This window comes from Dasypus novemcinctus, chromosome 11 (assembly GCF_030445035.2).
Source record: "Dasypus novemcinctus isolate mDasNov1 chromosome 11, mDasNov1.1.hap2, whole genome shotgun sequence".
Classification (NCBI taxonomy): domain Eukaryota; kingdom Metazoa; phylum Chordata; class Mammalia; order Cingulata; family Dasypodidae; genus Dasypus; species Dasypus novemcinctus.
This window is the reverse complement of record NC_080683.1, coordinates 18,966,361-18,987,430: the sequence shown is the minus strand read 5'-3', so window position 1 is coordinate 18,987,430 and position 21,070 is coordinate 18,966,361. Positions and strand designations below refer to the sequence as shown.

The following is a 21,070-nucleotide window of genomic DNA, read 5'->3' as shown; positions in this document are numbered from 1 at the left end:
CCATCTTGTGCATGCGTATTGCTGTGGTCACCTGAGTAGTGGCGGGAGGGGGAGAACAAAGAAGCAGGGAGGAGAAGAATAAGGAAATGACAGGGCAGATTTGTGAACTCCACCATGTAGTTGGAGGCTGTAAACAGACCTCACAGCGGGTGGCTCCCCACAGCAGTCTAGTTGAAAGTAAACTCATTTTTTTCTGTGCTTTTCACTTGGATTGAAAACACATAATGTCTTACATCATGGGCAAATTATCACTGAGGAGACATTTAGATCATTCTCTTGGTATAGGATGAGAATTTCAAAACATGATTTGTATCTTCTCATGTCTTAAAATAATTGGAAAGCTGTCATTGGACTGGCAGAAATTTGAGGACAGAAACACTGCCTTATTCACTTTTGTGTTTCCACGATTGCGCCCAATGCCTTACTCATTGTAAATGCTCAAAAAAGAAGGCATAAATATTTAAAATTATTAGAAACAGTTTATTAAATAAAAGATTTAAATAATAGATGACTCTTTATAATCTTCTTATTAAATTGATAAAGAAAATATGGCTATACAGGTAAAATATTTGTAAGTATGTGCTGGAGATATTCTATTCGCTAATGGAGAACATAAAGCCATGCAAAAGAAGGTAGTTTTCCTAGCATACATACAATTCATCTTCAAACCCAGAACTGAATAACAGGAACATTTGACAAATGAACACTGAAAATGCATGGCAAGATAATAGCATACCACTAGATTCCAGTGCTGCTGTTAAAATAAAGTTGAAGAAAAATAGGCACTTCGTTTATAAATTCTGACCCACAAAAGGATGTCATCTAGAGAGCAGCCATACAACTTGACAGATCTTCTCCTTGCCTCTTCCTGTATGACGAGTCCTGATAGATGGTTGAGCAAAAGGAAGTCCAGGACCATGACCAGGTTAGCTGCAGGCTGGCGAGCCATTTCCACAGCTGCCCTGGCCAGCCCAGGACCCCGTGGGGCCAACCCAATCCTGAGTCAGTTTCAAGTTTCCTGAGGCCATTTCATTCCCAGTATCCTGGAATAGGCAGGTCTATAGCCTTACTTTGACCTGTGGCTCTTGAATGCTGGGTGAGGAGACTTCTCAGATGGAGCTGGTTTGGAAAACCAGAGCACTCCTGTGTTACTGGAAAAGGTTCAAGGGTCTAGATGGAATTGAAATCTTACAGAGTGAGCCTTGTCCAGGCTGGAACCCTCTTGTTCCACAGTTCCAGAGATACTGTCTTCAAGGCAGCTGTTAGTTCTCTGGGCTCCTCCCTGAACCAAGTGAACTGGAAGTCTCCTCCGACCCCTCCATGACCACACCATGGCCATGGGAAGGGTGCAGTAGCTCTCAGGCTGCTCATTGCTGGAAGGCAGGCAGGCGTGGCCTACTCTGCTCTCCTCTGCACCCAACGTCTCCCCATTACACAGGAAGCATGGCGCAGTAGCCAGCCTTTAATGGGAAAGGAAGAGCTTTTTATAATTCTAAATAGATCTTGAAATAATAGCCTCACAGGAAAAAAAAAACCTGTTTTTGTTTTAAACCTCTAAGGAAATGTCTTCACAGAAAAAAATTTTGATCTGTCCAAAGGGAAAGTAGCATGCTCCAGTCTAGATTTCCTGCTTTAAGGGCTTTACCATGAATCTGGGTAACCAGAGTCAATTAGTTCTGGAGAAAGGGACTGATTTTAGTTGTCCACCCATAATGTGTCGGGTTCTGTGCTAAATACTTGACCTACATGATCACATCTTCCTTACAACTACCTGCAGGTTGGTCAAGTGCTTTTATCCCCACTTTACAAATGAGGATCAGAGAGGTGGAGTAAAGTGTCTAGGATAGAATATCATGGCCTGCAAGTGTTACAGCTGCAATCCAGGACCACCTGGCTCCAATATCCAAGACCTGTCCATATCACACCCCTGCCTTCCTCAGAACTTCCTGCCACCATTTGACCATGGATTACTGACCCATTGGCACAACTTTTCTGATTCATGAGAATTTTGGTGAGGCTCAAGATTCTGCATTTCTAAGTTCCCAGATGATGCCAATGATGCTGGCCACACTTTGAGGAGCAAAGCCTTGTGTACTGAGTGGCAGGTGCTTCACACATGAGCCATCAGTGTGGAGAACTAAAGGTTCTTCTTCCAATGACTCAGAACCTCTCTGGGTGATGCCATGTAGTAGCAGTACAGGTGCCATACCTAATAAAAGCTCATGTCTGAATGGCGAGGCAGAGAGTGATGGAAAGCAAAAGGAGTTCATCCAGGAAAGGTAATCTACTCCCACAGCCTCATGCAGGGGAAGGACTGGGCAAGATGGATATATTTTAAAGAGTGAGTATCTGGATAGACTTGTATTTGGCCTTGACATCGTGGAATAAAAGAAGAATTTGCTCAGGATTTAGATAGGAGTAGAACAAACAAAGCTGCAGGCTTTGGAAAAGTGTTGGCCCCAGAGAAGAGAAAAGCAGTTTCAGGAGGGGACATGTAAAAAAAAACATGAAATCAAGGGTTTGAAGGAAGCACAAGAGACATCAGTGGCAGTGAAAATCATAGTTAAACTCAATTTCACAAATATTTATTGAGTAGCCACAGAGTGCCAGACACTGTTAAGATATGTGGATACTAAAACTGAATTCAGCTCCTGAGAAATAGCCTATGTGAGAGGCAGAGCATGCTTTTAATATAATATGATAGGAATAATGACAAAAATGGATACAGGGCATCTATGTAATTGTGAGGATGAAATGATTACCTCGGGGATTAGGGAAATCTTCAGAGAAGACAGGACATCTGATCAAGGTGTTAAAGGTTGAATAGGGGTTTGTTGATGGGGATTTCAAGCATTGCGGATAGCATTTGCAAAAATGCAAAGACATAAAACATTCCAGTGTAGCGCAGGAGTTCTGGAGTCACGGAAGGGGTATAACTTAAGGGAAAGAAGCAAGAGAGGAGCAGGAGGCAGCAGGCCTCCAAATCATGGAGGGCCTTTCCTACAATGCCCATTAAATTGAGATTTAACTTGTGTGCCTGTGAACCTCAACACGTTTCAACTCCAAAATACTAGAAGGATAGATAAATTTTTGTCTTAAATAGCAGTGTATTTGCTTAGGTGGGCTTGTGTAGATGTAATCACTTCTTACAAACTGGTATCCATGTGGCGGGGCAGTGCCCCGGGGTGTGATTGCCAAGTGCAGTGAGTGTGCCACGGTGGTGGTGGGAGGTGTTGATGTGGGAGGAGTGGGGTGGGAGGGGTGTGGGGTATGTGGAAACTTCTTATATATTTTTTAATGTTACATTAAATGTTTTTTTAATGCTACATTAAAAATACTAATTAAAAAAGATTCCAATACATTTCTGCTTCAAGAATCATCACCCAATAAATAGGAAGCCATTGAAGGATTTTAAGAACTGTCTGGTGAAGATTTGTACTTTAAATGACTCATGGAACTGCGTTAAGGATGCATTTGAAGGGTCCAAGATACAAGGGACAATGGGGGTTTAAAGGAGGCAGTTGAGTTAGAGGATTGGAGATATATTGGATAAATAATTGTAAGCTAAAAACAAATGTTAGAAATTGTGACTTGGGTGTAGAGGGTTCATGAGAGAGAGGTAGCTTGATCCCCAGGCTTTTGTTTTTGGGATAGTAATTCTAGAGTTGCAGGCTGTATGGTTGGAGGGTGAGGATGGGGAGTTGGGAGATGGTCATTTAGTTTCATTTTGGACCATCGGCATTAATGTTTCATGGAATGAATGTCATGGTGGAGATATCCAATGGGAGGTTGGAAACATGAATCTAAAGTTCATGTTTACATAAAATACATCTGGGGAGTCACCTTTAATAACACCTGGGTAGGAATAAAAGTGTGTGCAAGGACTTACGTTTTGGGGGCTGATAGTCTTAAGCATCTTGGGAGAAGGGTTATATCTACCACTGTTTTTTTCCTCCAAAACCCCACAGAATGCCTTGCACACAGGAGGCTCTCAGTACTTATTTGTGTTAGGTAAAGAAATGAGGAAGGCCAGAAACCATGGAAAATAACTTGATTCTTTTGGAATTCTTTTGCATAATAAAGTCTGGGGTGCAATGGATGACAAATGAGATAATATTTACCTGTTTTTCATTCTGGGTCAATGACATACAAGCTCTGATGGATGCTGCAATCTTTGGCCAAACTGGAATCCCCAGAGGAAAAGGACCTTATTCTGTGGGCTGTACAGACTTGATGTTTGGTTACACTGATGAGGTAATACTTTGACTAATAAAAAAAAATTATATAAGGATAAGTTTAATTTAAAAATTTTTTATTAGAGAAGTTGTGGGTTTACAGAACAATCATGCATAAAATACAGGATGCCTATATACCACCCTTTTATTAACACTTAGCATTCATGTAGAACATTTTTTAAAGTTGATGAAAGCACAGCTTATAGACTTTTAATATTGACTCATGCTATAGCCCACTAGAAGTTGTTGAAAGTTTCACTTGCCCTCGCCTAAGAATCACTTTGCCACTTGTGTTGCTCCATAAGAAGTCTTTTGCTAGTTTAGCCATTCCCCAAGTCTTTGCTATCTGATTAGCTTATCTGTAAACTCTTTGTTTTCTTCTTTTACTTTAATGGCTGAAGCCAGGCTGCTCATGACTTTTTTTCACTTAGAAAGCATATTGTTCAATTTCTCTTCTCTTTCGTGACTGTTTTTAATCATTGTAGCAGCTTAATTAGGTCTCTGAAGCTTTTCATGAACTACAGAGGTATCTGGGATTCCACTAGATAAATATGCAAAATAGCTGTTAGTATATGTTTGAGAAGTAAGTTGACTAAAAATCCATTAATTTCCTTCCTCAACAGAGCACCTTCTTGCGTCTGTATTATCCAACCCAAAATGATGACCACTCTGACACTCTTTGGATTCCAAATGAAGAATACTTTTTTGGTCTCAGTAAATTTATTGGAAAAAATTGGGTTATTGACAAATTGCTGGGCTTGCTCTTTGGTAAGATTTCTATTTACTTTGTAAGTTCGAGACAGTAAGAAATTCTTGAAAACAGCAAGAATTACAGGCAATTAAAAGACCAAAGTAGATATTCTTTAGTCTAAACTTCTCCTAAAATGAAAACATTTCTTAAAAATCCAGCCATCAGAGAATCAAGGATTCTCATTTGACCCATTCTTAATATAATGGAAGTGGGTGGAGAGGGTGAGAGAACAAGTACTGAATCTAGACTAACATCCTTCCATGGCTGCGTTTTAGTTTTCTTTCTTATATACTATTGGAGAAAAATAATGAGAGAAGCCTGTGACCACTATGCTAAGGTTCATTCTAAAGGCAGTCAAAAAAGAAATTAAAAACCACCAGACCATTCCAGGTCCAAAAGAAGAGAATGAAGGGAAATTTCTTCCTTGTCATAAATGAAAGACTCTACTCTCATTTTCATCATGCAACCCCCAAGAGGGCAATCTTCCACCTCTGGAAATCTGATTTGTGGCCATATGTTAATTTGTCTGTATTTTTTTAATGTAGATTTTTCCTTCCTTTTCTGTTTGACCAGACAGTACTGGTAGCCTAATATTAACTGTGTCTTCAAATGTTACCCACAAAACCATGTACAAATTTTTAGATTTATTTTAAACATCTTCTGGGGGATTTCTTTAAAACCACTTAATCCACATTAATAGAATGAAGGAAAAAACCCTAAATGATCATCTTGATTGATGCAGAAAAAGACCTTGGAAGACCTACTCTGTGGTTCATTGGATTCACCCAGGAATACAAACAAGGAGATAATGATGGACCGTGCCCATCCCAAGGAACAGAGAGTATCTGCAACTGCAAGCAAGATAGTACCATCCTTCTGCCCCATGGAATCTAAGCCTCCTTTCAATTAGAAACAGAGTGGGCATCACCACCCCAAATCCTCAAGGTTGGGGAATGAACAGTGGACAAAAGTAGACTTATTATTGCCCTATTATAGATTTATTATTCTAGCAATGGAAGAACTTTTATCATTGATATAAAGGCAGTGGCTACCAGAGGTTCTGTGAGGAGGGAGAGGGAAGAATAGGTGTAATATGGGGGCATTTTTGGGGCATTGGAATTATCCTGTGTGATATTGCAATGATGGATACAGGCTATTATATATTTTGTCATAACCTACAAAATTGTGCTGGGCAGAGTATAAACTATAGTATAAACTATAGTCCACAGTTATTAGCAGTGCTTCAATATGTGTTCATCAATTGTAACAAATGTACCACACTAACAAAAGGTGTTGTTAATGTGGGAAAGTGTGGGAGGGAGAGGAGGTGGGGCATACGGAAATCTACATTTTTAATGTAACAGTTATGTAATCTAAAACTTCTTTTAAAGTTAAAAAAAAAGAAAAGAAAAAGACCTTGGACAAAATCTAACCCTTTCATGATTTAAAAAAAAAGAAAAACACTAGAAAAAGAGAAATAGAAGGGAACTTCTCCAATCTGATAAAGAAAGTTTATAAAATACCCACAGCTAATAGCATACTAAATGGTGAACGACTGAAAACTTTACCCTTAAGATCAGGAATGAGACAAGGATGCCCACATTCACCAATACCATTCAACATTTTACAACATGTTCTAACCAGAGCAATGAGGCAAGAAAAAGAAATAAAAGCCATTTAAATTGGAAAACAAGAAGTAAAACTATCTCTAGTAATACATAACATCATCTCACAAACAGAAGATCCCAAAGGATACATAAGAAAGCCTGTAGAGCTAACTAACAAATTTACCAAAGTTGTAGGTACAAGATCAACTTGTAAAAATTGGTTGTGTTCTATAATCGGCAATGAAAAATTCAGAAAGGAAATTGAGGAAACAATTCCATTTACAATAGCATCTAAAAAATAAAATATCTAGGAATAAATTTAATCCAGTAGGTGAAAAACTCCTTAACTGAAAACTACAAAACACTGCTGAAAGAAATTAAAGAAGACCAAAATAAATGGAAAGACATTCCATGGTCATGGATTGGAAGATTCAATATTGCTAAGATGTCAGTGCTGTCCAAAGCAATCTACAGATTCAATGCAATAACTATCAAAATGCCATCAGCCTTTTTAATTTTTTTAAACAAAAGGAAAAGCTGATTCTAAAATATGGTGTAGTAGGAACCCTAAACAGTTAAAACAAATTTCAGAAAAGAAGAACAAAATCGAAGGACTCAGTTCCTAATTTAAAAACTTACTACAAAGCTACACTAATCAAAACAGAGTGGTACTGGTGTGAGGAGAGACATATAGTATTAATGGATTAGACTTGAAAGTTCAGAAATAAACCTACATATCTATAACTCATTGATTTTCAACAAGTATGCCAAGTCCATGCAATGGGGGAAAAATTGTCTTTTCAATAAATGGTGGGAAAATAGAATTTACACATGGAAAAAAATTAAGTTGGACCCCTACTTCATACTAGATACAAAAATTAACTCAAACTTGCCTCAGTCACTTACATATAAGAGCTTAAACCAAAAAAACTCTTAGAAGAAAATCATCATGACCTTGGATTTAGCAATAGATTCTTAGGTACGACACCAAAAGCATGAGCAACAAAGGAAAAAATAGATAAATTGGACTTCATCAAAATTAGAAATGTTTGTGGATGAAAAGACTATTAAGAAAGTGAAGAAGAAAACCTTTAGTTGCAAATCATATCTCTGAGAAGTATTTAATATCTAGAATATATTTAGAATTCCTACAACTCAACAACAAAAAGACAGCCCAATTTTAAAATGCACAAGGACTTAAACTGACATTTCTCCAAAGAAAATATACAGATGGACAATAAGCTCACGAGAAGATACACAACATCATTCATTAGGGAAATGCAAATCAAAACCACAATGAGATATCTATCACTTCACACCCACTAAAATAGGTTAAAAAAAAAAACAAAAACAAATGTTGGGAAAGATGTGGAGAATTTGAAACCTTAATGCATCACTGATGGGAATGTAAAATGGTACAGCTATGATGGAAAATGCTTTGGCAGTTCCGCAGTAAATTAAACATAGAACTACCATATGAGCCAACAATTCTACTTCAAGGTGTATACACCAAAGGATTGAATACATCAATGTACATGACAGCATTATTCACAGTAGCCAGTAGTTGGAAATGACCGAAATATCCATCAGCTGATGAATGGATAAAGAAAATGTGGTCTATCCATACTATGGATTATTATTCAGTCATAAAAAGAAATGAAGTTCTGATACATGTGACAATGTGGACAAGCCTTGACGACATCATGCTAAATGAAACAAGCTACACACAAAAGGACGAATATTGTATGACTAACTCCATCTTTATGAAATATCTAGAATAAGAAAATTCTACATATTTCTGTCTACAGACAGAAAGTAGATTAGAGGTTACCAGTAGCTGAGAGGAGCGGGGAATGAAGAGTTACTTCTTAATGGTTACAGGATTTTTGTTTGGGATGATGAAAAGTTTAGATAGTGGATGATGGTGATGGTAGTGCAACATTGTAAATGTAGTGAATGCTATTGAGATGTACTTTTAAATGGTTAAAATGGCAAATTTTATGTTATATATGTTACAATAAATGTTTTAAAAAACACTTTATAATGAAAAGGCTATAACTGCACATCTTTGTGGTCCTGTAATTTTATTCATTACTTCCAAAGCAATCACAGTCAATCTTCATTTTCACATATCCATTTTATAGGTGAAACATTGAAACAAAAATAATTACTAATAATAATGATGACAAAATAATGGCGAAGAAGTGCAGGAAGAGAAGACGATGTCTTACTTTTTAAAAAAGCCCCTACAATGTGATTGGAGAGGTGTTCAACATATATTGGTTAATTAAATAAAATTCTCACAAAAATCCCATGAGGTAGATATCATTTCCACCATTTTACAGAAGAGATATCTGAGGCTCAGACTCACAGATATAGTTCCTATAACTTGCCCAAGGCCAGTATCTATTAAGTGACAGAGCTGCAACAAAAGCCTTATCTAGATATGTGGTGGTTTGGAGCTATGTACCCCAGAAAAACTTGTTCTTAAAGTTAATCCGTTCTTGTGCCTGTGAACCCATTGTTGATGTTACTTCAGATAAGGTGTGGCTGAACCAATCAGGATGGCTCTTACTCCAGTTACTGGAGTCCTTTATAAGCAGAGTGAAATTCAGAGAGCGAGAGAGAAAGCCACAGAGTGAGCAGCCAGCAGCTGAACATCAGTGGAAACAGGAAGAAAAGGGAGAGGGCAGGAGAGGCCTCCATGTGGATTGCCATGTGACAGAGGAGCCCAGGATGAAGGATCACCAGCAGCCAGTCCCAGACCACCCAGTTTTGGGGAAGAAAGCATTGCCTTGATGATGCCTTGATTTGGACTTATCCTCAAACAGCAAGCCAATAAAATTCCTTTGTTTAAGCCAACCCATTGGCCGGTATTTTCTTGAGCAGCCATGGAAACTAAGACAGAGTACAAAGCCCATGCTCTCTCCAATTTATGCTGGGTCATGGCCAAGTCAGAATGAGATGAGTCTCTTATTCTCAAATTCTAACTCTCAAGCTTATTGGGTAGTCTTTCAATTTCAGAATATTTCCTCTGAAGGTTTGTTAAAACCTGAGAATGGTAAGAGAGAGCAGCTTTTCTGAATAGATCTGCAAGTAGGGAGAACTGTTAATTAATGATCCTATTTTAGGAAAAGACACTAGGCTCAGATCCTTGGTTGATGTGTGTCTGGTAGCAGATTTGTAAATGAGAGTGCTGTTCACCTATAAAAACATAGTTATAAATTCCATGGGTCAGGATTTTATGCCAAAGAAATAGAAGTTGAATTAAATAGCTACATTCTATCCAAAGAAATCACTAATTACAATCTCCCATGTGGTCTAGGTTCAATGACAACTCCTGCAAAGTGGGACTCCCCTCTGAGGACTGGTGAGAAATACCCACTAATTGTCTTCTCTCATGGCCTTGGAGCATTCAGGTAATGTTTGAAAGGTGGAATAATTTTAGCCTCTAGGGATCAGTAACTGAAACTTTTGTTTTGTTTTTTTTTAAAAAAAAAAAAAAAGGGTAACAGCTTTTGGTATGTAATGTTGGTCCCCTGTCCCAGAAGAGTGCTGTCAGTCCCAGCCCTGCCTGGTGTGGGCACAAGTGGTTTGTTCCCTACCTCCAGCTTATGAGGATTAGCATCCAACAGACGACAGAGGGTGGTGCATTTTTGGTTGTTGCCCTTCTGTGCTATAGATAGCATTTACCTTGCAAAATCATCCTCTGTGAAGCAGGTGCCATGATTGGATTAGGCATGAAAGAGATTTATTGAGGGAAATGTCTCTGAGGAATTAAGGGGAGGGCACAGGAAAAGACAAGGAGAGCCTTCAGCCCATGAGGCAGTTCTGAGCATGAGATGGGCAAAGCAGAATGATTGGGTAAGAAGAGTCTCAGCCTTCAGCACAGTCCTAAGAAAGTTTGGGCCAATGGAGGGGGGGGTGGTGGTGGTGTGTATGTGTGTGTGTGTGTGTGTGTGTGCGCGCGCACGCGTGCGTGCTTGGGCTTGAGCCAAAATTGTGTGGCAGAGCAGTTCAGCGCCTCAGAGGAATGGGGCTATGTTTGTTCCCACACCATGCTCAGTCACTGACTGAGAGCTGCTCACAGAAGTTTTGCTTTGGCTTGAATGTGGTAGTGGGTCCAGGGGCCAGGAACTGGGTGGGATTTTCAGTCAACTACACTCTCTGTAGCAGGATATCTGAGCAGAATGGTTTCATGACCATCACACCCTCTCCACTTTCTTCTACTTCCTTCTCAACTGCCTTCCCTTCCTCGACCCCATATGATCAAAAGACTTTCAGAAAACAAAAGGTGGCTTTTAGCTGGGAGAAAATTGGGTAGGACTTGCCTGCAAGAAAAAAATTATCTTCAGCCTTTTAGCTGAAGTCTAGCTAGTTCTTTTCATTTTTTCTAGAGCAGTGGTTGGTTAAATGCTGCACAAATGGCAGCCCAAATCCAGCCCACTCTGTTTCTTTAAATAAAGGTTTATTAGAACACAGCAGCCACACTCATTCATTTTTTTTGCATTATCTGTGTCTGCTTTTGTGCTACAATAGTGGAGCTTAGTTGTGACAAAGATTGTATGGCCCACAAAGTCGAAAATATTTACTCTCTGTCCCTTTGTAGAAAGTTTGCTGATCTCTGTACTAGACTATTTCCTCTTTCTAAAAAGATCCTGTATCACCAGAAGCAGAAGACACAGTTTCTGTCCACCTCCTTTTTATTCTTCGTGGACATTTTCTATTAATAAGGAAAAAGATTGTGCAGAATGAAGACATGGAAGAGGGTATAAATGCACTTGCTTAGCCCCTGATTTTAGCTATTTCACTCTGGTTGATCATTTATGTAATAGCTAACATGTGTTAAGTGTTTACCCGGTTTCAGACATGGTTATAAGCACTGAAGGTATATTAACTCAATCCTTAAAATAATCCCGTGAGGGAGCATGCTAATAAAGCTTCACCCTTTTGCAGATGAGGAGCCAAGACAGAGTAACTTGCCCAAAGTATACAGCTAGTAAGTGGTGGATCCAGGATTCAAACTCAGTGGTCAGACTGCAGGTCCTATTCTCTTAACTATCACACTATAGTGCCCTCATAGATCCGTGGTCATAGTCATAGAGCTGTTAAGAGGCAGAGCCAAGATTAAAACCTCAAAGGCAATACTTGTAACCATTGCACCAGGGTTTCTCAGCCTCAGTACTGTGGACATCTTGGACTGGATGATTTTTTGTTGTGGGGAGTTTTCCTGGGCCTTGTAGGACGTTTAGCTACATCCCTTTACAAACTAAAATTAGAACCTTTCTCTCAGTCATGATAACAAAGAAAATGCCTCCAGATATTGCCAAATATCCCCTGGATGGCAGAGGCGCTCCCTTTGAAAACTAAGGCTCTACTACAGCAACGTGATGGCCTCCATGTTCCCAGCTGTATTATGAGCCCAGCCTCGTAATCATATTTTTTCATTCCATATGGTCAGTAAGTGAATGCTTTCTTCTTTTTGTTCTGAAGGACAATTTATTCTGCTATTGGCATTGACCTGGCATCTCATGGCTTCATAGTTGCTGCTGTAGAACACAGGTATGTCATCTGGTATGTAGCTGGGCTCTTTAATGCAATACAGGGATGCTAATGCCCCTATATACTTGTAACTTTAATAAGGGTTATTAAAAGTGTTGATGGAATTGCCAGCTATGATTACATGATGAGAAAAAGAGATGAAGTTAGATTGTCAAGAATTGAGAAATAGGCAACATTTCTAGAGTATATATTGGTGCCATGTACTGAGTGTTTTTTATAAACCATCTTATTTAATCTACATAACAACCTGATGAGCTGATTATTATCACCACTAAGTAGAAGGAAAATAAAGCTTTGAAAGGGTAAGTAATTTTCCCAAGGTGATGCAGTCTATAAGTGACAAAGCTGGCATTTGATACTAAAGAGTGACTTTTCAAAACTGCTGATAGTGCCTCCAAGATTTGTGAATATAGAATGAATTGAAATTACTCACCACAAGGTCATTTTCCTAGGACTCCTTTGGGGGCCTCTTTGATGAAAAAAAAAAAGTAGAGTGAAAGAGGGAAGTTAAGAAGATCAGAGGGAAGTTGTGTCAAGGCAGGAGATAAGGGACACTGGTGAAATAATGAAGGGAAAGAGCAAGTAAAAATAATTCTATTTATATTGTAGGGATGGATCTGCAGCTGCAACTTACTATTTCAAGGACCAGTCTGCTGTAGAAATAGGGAACAAGACTTGGCTCTATATAAAACAAGAGGCACCTGATCGAAACTTTCAGGTACATTTCAGCGAGGGGAGGGGTGGGTTGGTGATCAAAGAGCCTCTGCATAATGACCTTTGTTGTTTCTAGCTGTCCTACTTCCCATTCCCAAAAGGTCTGTCAGAAGATTCTCTGTGTAATAAAAGTTCCTTAATATCTTGTTCATAGTAAAGATAAAGGCAAACACGAAAATCCTGGGAGATAAGTGACTATTCAGAATTGCTTTGCATCAGAACTTTTAATTTTAGACTCTCAAAAGTGCTAGAAAATAATGATATATAATATGAAATAAAATTTAAAATGACTACTGTTTAGAGAAGCAATACAGAATAATATTAAGAGTACACACCTTAGAAACTGCCTTCCTAGTTTAAATTTTGGCTCCATCACTTTGCAGTGGGGTACAAGTTATTTAATCTCTTTTTTGCTTCCTTGTTTTGTTACAAAATGTATAACAGAGCTGTAGAGAAGAGTAAGTGAAATAAAACACTGTGGCTGTTGCCTTTGTGCCAAGCTCTATACTGGGTGCTTTAAATCTGTTATCACTTTTAATTTTAACCACATTTCATTGAGGTGGGCATTATTATACAATGAATGAAAGCTCAGAGAGATTAAGTAAGCATCTGAGGTCAAACGGATAAGTAATAGAGCCAGGATTTGCATTAAGTTATATCTACTTTCAAACCTGGTGTCTGTGTTATGGTAAGTTGTGGTCTAATCACTTACCGTTGAGATGTTTCCAGGTTATAATCAACCAACTATTTTTCCTGCGTGCAACCTCCATACAAATTTGGAAGTGTTACAGCTTCTTACTTTGTCATTTCCTTCTTTGAATAACCATATCTAGGTACAGAAAAGAGCCAAAGAGTGCTCTCAAGCTCTCACTTTGATTCTGGACATTGATCATGGAAAGCCAGCAAAGAATGTATTAGATTTAAAGTTTGATGTGAAACAACTGAAGGTGAGCTAAGAAAAAAAAAAAAGCCTGTTTTACCTTGTCCTGTAGTTCTTTATTTTTTATTTTTTTAAAAGATTTATTTATTTATTTTATTTATTTCTCTCCCCTTCCCACCCCCAGTTGTCTGCTCTCTGTGTCCATTTGCTGTGTGTTCTTCTGTGACCACTTCTATCCTTATCAGCGGCACTGAGAATCTGTGTTTCTTTTTGTTTCATCTTGTGTCAGCTCTTGTGTCAGCTCTCCGTGTGTGCAGCGCCATTCTTGGGCAGGCTGCATTTTCTTTCGTGCTGGGTGGCTCTCCATATGGGGCGCATTCCTTGTGCATGGGGCTCCCCTACACGGGGCCACCCCTGCATGGCAGGGCACTTCTTGCGCGTATCAGTGCTGCGCATGGGCCAGCTCCACATGGGTCAAGGAGGCCTGGGGTTTGAACCGCGAACCTCCCATGTGGTAGGCAGATGCCCTATCCATTGGGCCAAGTCCGCTTCCCTGTAGTTCTTTATTGTCTGCTTTTCTTCTATAATTCAAATTACAATGTGATAAGGGACAACAAAACACAGGCAAAATATTATAGTAATGAGGACCTGATTAGGTTGAACTATGTATGAAATCGCCAAGACTATCAGTTTTGACCTACAAAAATGGCCATTTCACTTGATTCAGTGAAAGTACTGTAATTTATTGAAAGGCTCTTGAATGTCTTTGAGTTTGATCTAAATTGTTAAAACATTTGGAGAAAATGTGGGAGGGAGTAGAAGAATATCTGGCAGAATGGACAAGAGCCAAGACTCAGAAATATGTGTATAGGGCATGGAGTACAGGGAGTAGAGAATACTATAAGTATTTGTTTTAACATAAAACTATGCTCTGTTGTCCCTCAACTGGTCTCTCTCTATCTGCCTGTCTTTGCACATTTTTCTTCCTTTGCCTGACACAATCTTCCCCCTGGCTAATTCCTGGTTAACCTTCCAGACTCCAGTCAGGCTTCACCTCCTCTAAGTTTTCCTGAGCCCTAATGCCCACCCCTGGACTGGGTTCCACATCTATCACATGCACTCCTTGGCACAATTACATTGTATTTGCATCATGTATGTGTATCTCTCTCATCTCTAACAGACTGGGAGCTCATTTTAAATGAGACTAGTGCCTGGCATTATTAACTCTCGGAATGAAAAAAACAAATAAACATGGGGTGGGAAGCTAGAGATGTAGGCATTGATGTTGAAGTTTCAAGTGTGGGCGACTAGAAGTAACTTTTGAATTTTTAAAAATTTCAACATACACATATATATTTGTATATGTAATATATGCAAATAATTAATGTATTATATGTATGTATTCTCTTTTTAAGAAATCAAGGTACTTAACCATGCCCATGAAATGAATAATAGCTGTATGATTCATAAAATCACTTTGCCTATTCTTCTAACACCCTGTGAGATATCTAGGTATGAATTTATATCATGCTTTTTCATGTAGGACTCTATAGACAGGAATAAAATAGCAATAATTGGACATTCTTTTGGAGGAGCAACAGTGATTCAGGCTCTTAGTGAAGACCAGAGATTCAGGTAAGAGAATGAAGTTGCATAAAAAAAAAAATAGTAAACTTTGGGAGGGGCAGTTACACATGTGAGATATAATTTTTATTAAATTCTTAGTGGGCAAGGGATCCTTTGGGTCTTTTAAGTCTGTTCCTTTGCCTCCCAAAATAGTCTATATAAAATTTCTTGTGCAGAAACTGTCTACTTTTCTGGCTATTAAAAATTCCCCTGCTTCTAAAATTTTGCATCATTCTTATCTGATCTAAGAGCTTAACATTTTCACATAGGCATTTATCTTTATTTTGTGTTAAAATGATTGTGATGATAATATTGCAATCTTACAGTATTTCTAGACTGCCAGTGCAAGGCATTTTTTATTTGTTTTTTTTTCCCCCATCTTTAAAATGGAGTTGGGTCTAAATTACACAGTTATTTGGGCAAGAGTTGGAAACAGACCCATTCTTCTAGCTTACAGAAACATTTTCTTTTTGAACCACTTCATCCCAGACTGATACAGTCACATAGGGACAACCATATAGAGAGTGGGCAGGATCATTTGTGAAACTTTACCTTCTCATATTTCTTAAAATCTTTTTCAGTAGAAAGGAATTCCCTTCTTTCATCCCATTAGCACATAATACAGAGTGTCTGAAAGGTCAGGAAACATAGGATAATCTTTCTTTTTTAAACAGAATGATGGTTATATTTTCAAATGATATACTCATTTTCTTTAGCCTCCAGGTACTTTTTCAGGTAAAGCACCCCGAAATATAAAGCAACGGGTCCATTTGTTGGCTTGAAAAAACTCTAATAAATCCACACAGAATGCTAAGAAAGTCTAAAAACATTAAAAAATAGTGCATTTGTGTACTTTTTCAGATGTCCCACAATTTTGACAATGTTATTTTTAAAATGTATTTTGAAAAAAGAAGTGTTTTAATTGAAATTTAAGGATATTATATCTTTCTAAAAGTTTGCAATTCCTAAATGCTGCCTAAGTAAAATGATTCTATAATTCCAGGTCTGCTATCTTATCCCTTTTATATCCCTTTCCCACACTTTGAGGTATAAAACCTCCTAAACCCAGCAAGATAACCCGTAATAAACTGGTATGTCCATTAATCTTAGCGTTAGGAGGTCCTATATACCAGCCAGAGTGTAACCAGCCTTCTTTTATCATTGCCAACCAATATCTGCAGATGTGGCATTGCCTTGGATGCATGGATGCGTCCACTGAGTGATGAAGTATATGCCAGAATTCCTCAACCCCTCTTTTTTATCAACTCTGAACAGTTCCAACACTTTGGAAATAACACAGAAATGGTCCATTTCTACTCATCTGATAAAGAAAGGAAAATGATTACAATCAGGTAAAGTATTAGTGACATTTCATCATCTGGAACAGAAATCTCAAACTTGGATAAACATCAAAAGAGAGTAATTGGTAGCCATTATAAAATTGTTAAATTGGTTTTTCTACTTTTAATAGTGGAGAATATTAGATCTCAGTTTCTAAGTCCATTTAGCCTTACTCTTTTGAAAATGAAAATGTTTTGAATAGTGTTAATGTATGAAGAGCATATAATGGTAATTAAAATTTATATTTGAATACATGTTACTTTATCAAAACACAAGAGCATGCCTACAGTTTTTGGGCATTGGAGAGGTCTTCCACTATAAGGCTGAGCCAGGTACTCTTTAAAGAAAAAGTCAAATTAACTGTTGAGAACTGCATTGTGCTTACCTGTTAGGGAAAAAAATGACGTAATCAAATCCTCAAAATGTGGTCCCTTGAACATCAGCAATATGCTATATATTAGACATGAAGAAAACTTCCCTATTGGGAAGTTTAAAACAGCAACTAAGCTATTACAAAGCAAAGATAGATCTCATCTCTCCTTTATCTGAAATCTATTAATAGTTTAATTAGATGGAGAAAAGGAGGGGAGGCAAGGAGGAAGCACATGCAAAATAGACAAACAGTACAGGGTCAGAGAATGGAGGATCTTTTCCCATTGAGGTGGTCAGAAAAGGCTTCTTGGAAGAGATGGGATTTTAATTGGGTATTGAAGGATTGAGAGGGTTTAGATAGCTGGTGAGGAAGGTCTAGGTATGTCAGGTAAGGATTTCAATTTAGTCTATTTGAATGTGTAAGTCTTTCTAATTCTGAAACACAAAGAATATACAACCTTCCCACTACCCTACTTCCTTGCTAGGCTCCTACCCCATCATTTTTCTTCCCTTCCCTGCTAAACTATTTGAAAGAATAGCCTATATTTAATATTTCATGTCCTCACATTCACTCTTCCCCTCCTGCCGTCTACTTACTGAGTCCCCACCAGTCTACTGCAGATCCATAACTTGCACGCCACAACCTGCAGCCTCTTTGCAGTCTCAAGCTTTCTCCCTGCATCCATTTAACATTGTTGGCTATTCCTATTTCTCCTCCTTTGATGACTATGACCTTGCTTTTCCTTCTTCTCCTAACTTTCAGACTGCTTTTTTCTCCTCCACTCTCTCCTCAGCCCATTTTCTGATTCTTGGTGGCATCCAGGCTTCTGCTGTTAGCTCTCTCAATACCCTGTCTTTATTTACCTTCTTTATGCTTCTGACACTCAAGTTTTTGTTGGAATGTGGGGAAGAGTAGGAGGGGTAAGTGATCTCTATTTTCAGCTTGTGTGACTAAAAGAATGGTGGTTTGCTTATAAGAAGCAGAAAAGCAAAGAGGAAGAGTTATACTAGATAGGGCTAGAAAGGCATGTTTTTAACCTTGGAATTTCTTAGCTCAAGACAGGGAAATCCAGGTAGAGAAGTCTAACCACACACTGGAAGTGCATACAATTTGTATGATACCATGGATGAAACCTTTGGAGTAAAGGAGATTGCAAAGTGAGAAAAGAATCTTAAGAAATGCTACATTTAGCTAATGGGAGAAGAGGAAAGAACTAGTGAAGAACGAAAGAGAAGGAACACAGAATCAGAAGAAAAGTACAATGTTGAGGAAACAAAGAGAAAGAAAATGCAAGAAAATCTTCAAGTGCCAAATGTCCGAAAGGTAGATGAAAACTAAAAAAAGGCCATTCTATTGATATTAAGCAGTTGATCAATTTAGAGAGCAGTGTGATATTTATAAGGTGCTTACAGTTTAAATAATACAAGCAAGAGCTTTTTTGTTTTTTCTTTTTTGAAATCTGTTTAATCCAAGGCTTAATTCCAAAGTGATTTGTCTAGTGTTAAATAGATGTCAAGTAAGTGGTGGTGGTGAAGGAGCAGGTTTCTGGCTCTGAGTTAGGGCCCCTTCAACACACTCCATCAACTCAAATTGGAAGTATTATAGTCCACTGAAAGGCTATAATCAATTCTAAAACCAACATACCAAGTAAGGCAGGATACTCAGAATAGTTTTTCTAGAGGGGAAGATGAATATACTCTAGGAGCCCCAGGTGAACAGCCTGTCATCTTGAAATATATTTAAGGAGATCACATATATAATCTTGACTCCTTGGTATTAGGTTCGAGCAAATAGGCCAATCAGTCCCATATCTTTCCTGTACCCTAACTAAAAAATAACTTTATCAAACAAGGTGTGCTTTGTAAATGTTTCCTTTCCCTTTCTCTTTTAGGGGTTCAGTCCATCAGAATTTTGCTGACTTCACTTTTGCAACTGGCAAAATCATTGGATACATGTTCATCTTAAAAGGAACTATCGATTCATATGTAGCTATTGAGCTTAGCAACAAAGCTTCTTTAGCATTCTTACAAAAGCATTTAGGTAAGAAACAAATATTCTTTCATGACATAAACCAGATGATTCTCATGACAAAGCTGTCTATTTATACAGCATTAGTCCCACTTTTAGTTATCTACAATTGGTTTACAATTTAACATAGCAGTAAATCAGTTTGAAAACAAATTAATTTTGCTGCCTTACATACAATATATCACAGAAAGCAAGTCTACCTGTTAAAGCTAATAGTCTTTCTGTGAAGACTGGGTAGACTTCCATGTTGTGGATACTGGCAGCAAATGCCCGAATCCCATCTCATACCCGAATGCAGCAGCTAAAGCAGCCACATGGTGGCTGACACAGAGACTTCTTTGCCTCTCCATAACCTGTGCAATTTATGGACTTTTAGTGCCACCTAGGGGCAGCTGACTGTTTAATGCTCTCAAGAGTTTAACATGCCTACTGATATTTATATATTACAGGACTTCGGAAAGGTTTTGATCAGTGGAACTCTCTGATTGAAGGGGAAGATGAAAATCTTATTCCAGGGACCAACACTGACAAAACCACCAGGATTCTACAGAACTTTACAGGGATAGAGAAATAGGATTTGGATAAAAGAGCTTTTTTAAAAAGAAATTCTGGTTTCCCAGCTGTCTAAATGAATAAAAACACATATACATACACACACACATAAACATAAGCATTTATATACATACATATGTATATATGATTTGAATGTGTATATGTAATTTGAATGTATATATAATTGAATGTTAAAAATTGTAGTATACTATAAATAGTGACTGAAGCTTGGACTAAGATTTTTCCTCTGTATATATAAAGAAAAAATAAAGTAAATCAAACCAACTTAAATTTTAATTTTACTAAGATGACCTATTTTAGTGTCAAAATTAAAAACTTCTTTTACATAATGGAAAAGTATATTAAAAGAGGTACAAAGCCAATGAAAACATGTTATAATGATATGAGGCTTCCTAGAAATAGAATAAAAACAGATTTTCTTGCCTTTTTTCCCCTATTATGAGCAATGGAGTTGAATTTTAGCAACATGGTATTCCAGGTAGAATTTATATTGGACAGCACTTCTCTTTGTCTTTTGGTCTTAGAAGGAAAATTAGATCAAGCAGATAATAAAGTCATTCATTTTGAGAAATTTGACTTTTCCCCTGCTCTAGCCATTCAGGTCATTGTTTTTTTAATAGCAAACTCTTTAGCTTGAAATGGAAGACTTCTTATAATCTGACACTAAAGTATCTTCTCCAGCCTTTTCTCTGGTAATTCACAACAATTTCTTCTACACGAATAAGCCCAATTTGTCAATTTATTATCCAAGGAACAGGTAATATACTCATCTACCTCAATTATTTGTAATGTAAAACCTCTCTCCTTTCAACCAGTTGAAATTATAGCTAGCTTTTAAGTTCTTTATTTTCACTATTCTCCCACCAGACTTCAGGGTCTGATAGTTTTACATACATCCACCTGCTTTCCAGTTTCATTTGGCAAACTTTTTCCCTACCCATTTGAGAAATGGATAAACATTCCAAATGTATTGATTTTTTATTCAGTAGTATCTTTTTACAATCCTTTGTTGGTGCTTCAAACATTCCAAATGTATTGATTTTCTATTCAATAGTATCTTTTTACAATCCTTTGTTGGTGGCACAAGCTAATGCTAAAAGGAGAAAATAAAGGATCCTATGAGTTAAGGCTAAAAAAAAAACCTAGCATAGTACACTGTGAATATCTTTCAGGGAAATAAGGAAACATTTATTGAATGCCTATTCCTTCCTCTTCAGGCACTTTACATAAATTATTTATAATCTTAAAAACACTACAAGAAAGGGTTTATTATCCCCATTTTACAGATGAGGAAAATCCAGGCTCAGACATTCTATAACCTTCCCATGTCACATATCTTGTAAACAGCATATAGTAAGGATCTGTTTTCAAAAAGTAGAA

The 21,070-nt window shown here is 37.8% G+C and overlaps 1 protein-coding gene across 4 annotated transcripts in view; it reads left to right on the top strand.

Annotated features, from left to right (window-relative positions):
• PLA2G7 (phospholipase A2 group VII) overlaps positions 1 to 19,954 on the top strand; it is a 49,532-nt gene extending 29,578 nt beyond the window's left edge. For all 4 annotated transcript variants that reach the window (XM_058306836.1, XM_058306833.1, XM_058306832.1 and 1 more), the window contains 10 exons: positions 4,154 to 4,254; positions 4,859 to 5,003; positions 9,919 to 10,012; positions 12,087 to 12,155; positions 12,765 to 12,873; positions 13,703 to 13,816; positions 15,293 to 15,384; positions 16,557 to 16,727; positions 18,981 to 19,129; positions 19,567 to 19,954. In XM_058306836.1, the coding sequence (XP_058162819.1) occupies positions 4,159 to 4,254; positions 4,859 to 5,003; positions 9,919 to 10,012; positions 12,087 to 12,155; positions 12,765 to 12,873; positions 13,703 to 13,816; positions 15,293 to 15,384; positions 16,557 to 16,727; positions 18,981 to 19,129; positions 19,567 to 19,691 (1,164 nt within the window). In that variant the 5' untranslated portion in view covers positions 4,154 to 4,158 and the 3' untranslated portion in view covers positions 19,692 to 19,954. The remainder of the gene's footprint in view (positions 1 to 4,153; positions 4,255 to 4,858; positions 5,004 to 9,918; positions 10,013 to 12,086; positions 12,156 to 12,764; positions 12,874 to 13,702; positions 13,817 to 15,292; positions 15,385 to 16,556; positions 16,728 to 18,980; positions 19,130 to 19,566) is intronic.
• Positions 19,955 to 21,070: the final 1,116 nt, after the last annotated feature.